Source organism: Alligator sinensis, unplaced genomic scaffold (assembly GCF_000455745.1).
Source record: "Alligator sinensis unplaced genomic scaffold, ASM45574v1 scaffold573_1, whole genome shotgun sequence".
Classification (NCBI taxonomy): domain Eukaryota; kingdom Metazoa; phylum Chordata; order Crocodylia; family Alligatoridae; genus Alligator; species Alligator sinensis.
In genome coordinates, this window is record NW_005841877.1 from 4405069 (window position 1) to 4411088 (window position 6020).

A 6020-nucleotide genomic window follows, 5' to 3' on the forward strand; every position below is an offset into this window, starting at 1 on the left:
GCCAAAATTTGGAATGGGCTTCCAAGGGAGGTAGTGCCCTCCCCTACCTTGGGGGTCTTTAAGAGAAGGCTGGATAGGCATCTGGCTGGGGCCATCTGACCCCAGTGCTCTTTCCTGCCTAGGCAGGGGGTTAGACTTGATGATCTGTTGAGGTCTCTTCCAACTGTAGCATCTATGAATCTATGAAAGTGTGTGCCCCTGTGATGGTTGATCTGACTAAATACTTGGATCATTGCAGAATTGTTCAGAGGATGACTTCTCAGTCTTAACAGTAGGATTAAGGCACAAAGAGAAATTGTTTTGCTTGTGAATTATGATTTTGCCCACAATTGAGTCTCCAAGATGCTAGAAAATGTAAGGAAGTGGAGTTCTTTCCACCCGGATGCACCCTTGTTAAAGCCAGTGGCATGGGAATTCTTTTATGCTACCGAGTCTATGTACAGATCAAGTATGTTTGAAAAAGTTTTGGTGAACTTGAAAATAAATCTCCAAACATAGGTGAACATGGAATCTCCAGACATTCAGAAAGTGGTGGTTGCCTGGAGAAGTGTTATGCAGTCTGTCATCACCAGTAGTTGACCTAAAAAGGGCATACTGTCCATAGTGAGATAGTGTCCTTGGTGAGATGGCAAAGCACTGCCAGGACAATAGTGTGAGGATCTTGATGTATTTGTGAAAGAACAGAGATTCCTCCTGAACTGATGTTTGAAATGTACACCTGTGTAGATGCATATATTCTGGTGGCACCAGAAGTCTCTCTCAGTTCCACTGCTGATAAAACTAAGATGTGAAAGCACAGAATAGGGGAGAGGAGGAGGGAAAAGAAACTGATAGTACGGAAATATCTACTTATTCACTTCCTGATGTTGTTTCTTGTTAACAACACACAGGAATACTTTTAATTGAACAGTGTCCTTGGCAACATCTTAGGAGTATGCAGGTATAGTCTAGCATTACTTGGAAAGACATGGATGTACAGGTGTTACCAAGACTGGAAAGATCTCAGATTTCATACAATGAATCAATCATAAAATATTGCATAGCATTACATTACTATTATAGTATTACATTATTAATGTGTATGTATTAAAATAGTGTGTAGGAAACCATAACTACTGCATGCTTCTCACTTGTTTCCACGTAGTGCTTCTGTGCATTTGTTGAGGTTGCTTTTAGTGCACATGCTGTCTGTCTGCGTGCTATAGATGTCAGTCTTTTGGGGAGTGTTCTTTCAAAATTGACCTTCAATTTTAGCACAGTTTTGCTCTAATGAATTACATTTGTAAGTTTGCTAGGTTCATTGTGCCTAAGTTTCACTCACCTAAAACTCACCTCTTAGACTTTTGTTGGCTGTCAGGAGTTTTCACATGCTCATATGGGCAAACAATTATAATTAATATCTTGATTCCACAGTGGAGGGATAGGAGAGATTGCCCTTGTTCCGGTTCGTAAATACTGAGGTCATGGTAGGAATGTTTTAGCTAGGTTGAACATGCAAAATATTAGAAACATATTTTCTTCTAAATATTTTTACAAATGCATATTTAAAATGCATGTATAAACTGTCCTGTAAAGTCAAAAGTGATGTCACGTGGAAAAGGTTTATCTAGCCACTGAATATTTTAAGTGTTCTTAAATGAAAAATGTTTGTCTAATGTTGTCTTTTCTAAATAGGCCTTATTTGCAACTGAGACTTTTGCTATGGGAATTAACATGCCAGCCAGGACAGTGTTGTTCACGAGCGCTCGTAAATTCGATGGGAAAGATTTCCGATGGGTGAGTGAAGTTCAGGATGCCATTAATGAATAACTGGCTTTAGTTACTTGAACTTACAGTGTATCTAGATTAATTTTATTTAAAGACTCTGTATTTGCTACAGTAAAAATATTTACCTTAGTTCATGCATACTTCATGTAATTATTAAGGAATGTACATTTACCCTAGCTAAAATTTAGGTTTCTTTAGAGAGTACATAATAAGCAGCTTTAAAAATTAGCAAAAGGACATCAAAACATGGGCTTAAAATGCTGCATAACTACCTTTCAGGATATTCTGATACAGTTTGGTCCAAATTCGGAAACAACATTTCCTGTCTGTCTTTCCCGATAATAATTAATAGTTTCCAATATCCCTAAGAGAAGCATGGGAAAGTTTAATCTTGTATTTTATCATGAAAATCATCAAGACCAGGATCAAGCAGACTTGTTTAAGGATGATCACTTGCTGAGAGAGCTCTGACTCCAGGAGCTCAAGTACTTCAGAATACCTAATTTGTTATACTAATGCATGGGGTAAAAAGAAAGACTAAATGGCAGAGTCTTGGCAGAGAATGGCAAACCAATTAGAATACTTAAAAGCACATCATACAATGCATCCAGAAACCAACAGCAGCAAATAGAAATCATTGTATGGTGATATACATTCTGTATTAGGTCTCTGAAATAAACGGGCCACCATAGATTCATAGATTGTAGAGTCAGAAGGGACCCTGAAGGATCATTGTGTCCAACCCCCTGTCCCAGGCAGGAAGTAGGACCGAGGTCAGATGACCCCAGCTAGGTGCCTATCTAGCCTCCTCTTGAAAACCTCCAAGTTAGGTGATAGTACCACCTCTCTTGGCAGCCCATTCCAGATCTGACTGCCCTTACTGTGAAAAATTTCTTCCTAATGTCTAACCTGAATCTACTCTCCACTAGTTTGTACCCACTATTCCTAGTTATTCCTAGGGGTGCCCTGGTAAATAGCACGTCTCCAATTCTCTGTTGTCCTCCCTTGATAAACTTATAGGGTGCTACAAGGTCTCCCCTCAGACGTCTCTTGTGAAGGCTGAAGAGATCCAGATCCCTCATCTCCCCTCGTAGGGTCTTGCACAGAGGCCACTAATCATACAAGTGGCCCTCCTCTGGACCCTCTCCAGATTCTCCGCATCTCTCTTGATATGCGGCACCCAGAACTGGAGACAGGACTCCAACTGCGGCCTGACAAATGCCGCATAGATGGGAAGCATCACCTCCCTCAGTCTGTTGGTCATGCATCTGCTAATGCACGATAAAGTGCAATTGGCTTTGTTGATGGCTTCGTTACACTGCCAGCTCATGTTCATCTTGGAGTCAACTATGACTCCAAGATCCCTTTCAGTTGCTGAGCTGCTGAGGAGGTCATCCCCCAACCTGTAGGTGTGCTGGGGATTCCTCCTCCCTAGGTAGAGTACCTTGCATTTGTCTTTGTTGAATTGCATCCTGTTTCTTTCTGCCCATTGATCCAACCTGTCCAGATTGGCCTGTACCCACGCCCTGCCCTCCGGTGTGTTAACTTTGCCCTGTAACGTGGTGTCATCTGCGAACTTGGACAGGGTGCTCTCCACACCCTTGTCCAAATCGCCAATGAAGATATTAAATAACACCCGCCAAGGACCAAACCCTGCAGGACACCACTGCCCTCCCTCCTTCCAGGCTGAAAATGACCCATCCACCATCACTCTCTGGGTGCGGTCCCTACACCAGTTGGCTACCCACCTGACTGTGTAAGCGTCCACTCCGCAGCCTGTTACCTTCCTTATGAGAATGGGATGCGAAACTATCGGAGGCCTTCTTGAAGTCCAGGTAGATGACATCTGCCTCAGCTCCTGTGTCAAGGCAGTGTGTGACCTGGTTGTAAAAGGACCATATTCAGCGTTAGCTAAACAAATTATTATAATCTCATTAATAATAGTGATAATACTTAACACATTTTATCTTTTACACTGCAAACTGATACAAAGGCAAGCTCCGCTGTTCTCGCGCTACTGTATAGGAAAACAAATGCAATGAGAGCAAGTGATTAGCCCAGTGTAAGATGGTAGCAGAGCAGAAATACTGCGCATATCTGTTATTAACAGTTCAGTTAGATGTACACACTCTCTCCTTGGATCTGAAGGCATTTACTCAGGTAGAGTGCATTGTAATAGTCTTAACTTGGAGACAGCAGACACTGCAATTGTAGTACATTCAAAATAAATGGTTGCATCCACCTTTAACTTTGCCATCATCCAGGAGGTGCTGAAATTCCAATACTCCTGGGTTACAAACTTGGGAAATTTAACAGTTTATTCTGATAATCCTGATGTAACTTCACCCATTTTCTTATGTTATTTCCTCAGTTTTAGAAGCATCGTCAGACTCTTGTCTGATGATGAGTCTTTACAAGTTAGCTTTCATTCATGTATCATCCCTATTAAAGCAATGACTGACATACTATAATGCAAACCTGTTGTGATATAAATGGACATATATTGCTTGCTGTTATCAGCATACTGCTTTGAGCAGGGGGTTGGACTACATGACCTCCTGAGGTCCCTTCCAACCTTAATTGTCTATGATTCTATATCCTTAGTGGGGACTTCAGTTGCCCATAACTGATTTACTTGCTACAGGTCTAACTAAATGTTTTTTATGTTATACCTCTCTCATTTTTTGCACAGCTCAAAGCCATTATTTTATGCAGTTGGATAAATGTACCAGTTTTGGCCTTCTGTGTCTCTAGTTTCAGATATAGTTGGAGTTTTCTTTTTCTTATGATTCTAGATCTCCTCAGGCGAATACATCCAGATGTCGGGTCGTGCAGGGCGTCGAGGTATGGATGACAGAGGTATAGTAATTCTTATGGTGGATGAGAAGATGAGTCCAACAGTCGGCAAACAGCTTCTTAAGGTATGAAGAAGGCTAACAATTGTTTTTATCTATCAGAATGGTCTTGTATAATTATGCTTTGCATCACAGGTAGTAATTCAAATCACTGCATGTGTATTTTGTGGGTGAATTCTATTTCTACAGTGAATACCTTAACTCAGTTATCTGACTTTCAAATATTATAAAACTGTAATCTGAACATTGTATGTTGCATACTTACCAAGAAACTATTTTCTGCATCTTTCATTATGTAGTTCTGTGGCTGAAAATTTGAGCAGCTATAAATCTTCATAATATAACAGCAGAAAAAAACACATTTAGCATAACATAATACTGATTTTATTTATTTGTATGTGCATTATTCTGCAAGCCCAGAAAGAATTCCAAAATACTAAATTTAATGGCAAAAATATATAGGATTTCAGTTGCTTAATTAGCAAAATAGCCTATGGACTAATGCTTAGGGGAGAATTTAGGTTTCAGCCATCTAGAAAATTGAATTTGTAAAGTTCAGCAGTTTTGAACCTATGAGACTTTGTACATACATGAATGGCAATGTATATGAAAAGTTTAAATCCATTGTGATTTATAAAAAATGTGTTTTACTTTCTACTTTTACACTTTTTTAATTTCTACTTTTAAGCTTACCAGAAATATATAGAATAGTTAGGAAGAATCTTTTATTAAAGTTTGGCAAGGTTCTTTGAGTTAGATGTAGTATCTTTTATTAGACCAACAGAGTAGTTGGAAAAAAGTTCTTTCCGAGCTTTTGGGCACAAGTACCCTTCTTCAGGCATTGGGAGACTCTGCTGTTGTTCCGAGATCTCCAAGGTAAGAAAGAAGCTAAAAGTGTAACAGAAGGTCAGTGAAAATGTAAATAGGTGGAAGTTTGGAAAGCAATGAGTAGAGAAGGGAGGAGGAAATGATGAGTGAAGGAACGCAAAAGATAAGCAGGGGAAACTGCTGTAGTATTGAGTTCTCCAAGGTAGAAGGGGGTGAAAAATGTGTAAATGGTAAGCTCTAGAGGTATACTAATATATTGGTCCGATATCAGATCGGCACCAATATAAAAATAAAAAAATGGGCTGTATCAGAAATCGGCCCGATGTGGCCTATAATTTAGCCAGTAAATACCCATGTGTGCATGCAGCCACAGCACGCAGGCAGCAAGGAGCACAGCCCGGCAGCTTGGAGAACTGCATGCAGCTAGTAAGTCCGTTGTGGTGGAAGGGGGGTGGAGGTAAGGCAGGGGAGTGCGGGAGGGCAGATCAGTGCCCTCTGTGATGAGGGAGGGGAGTGGGGCAGGCGCAGGTGGGGCGGGGCGAGGGATAGAGTCACAGCTCGTCTATGGGG

The 6020-nt window shown here is 40.7% G+C and overlaps 1 protein-coding gene across 1 annotated transcript in view; it reads left to right on the plus strand.

Moving 5' to 3' along the window:
- The window catches only part of MTREX (Mtr4 exosome RNA helicase), a 98048-nt gene that overhangs the window by 22287 nt on the left and 69741 nt on the right, over positions 1-6020 (plus strand). The window contains exons 14-15 of the mRNA XM_025196145.1: positions 1675-1776; positions 4563-4688. Of these exons, the coding sequence (XP_025051930.1) occupies positions 1675-1776; positions 4563-4688 (228 nt within the window). The remainder of the gene's footprint in view (positions 1-1674; positions 1777-4562; positions 4689-6020) is intronic.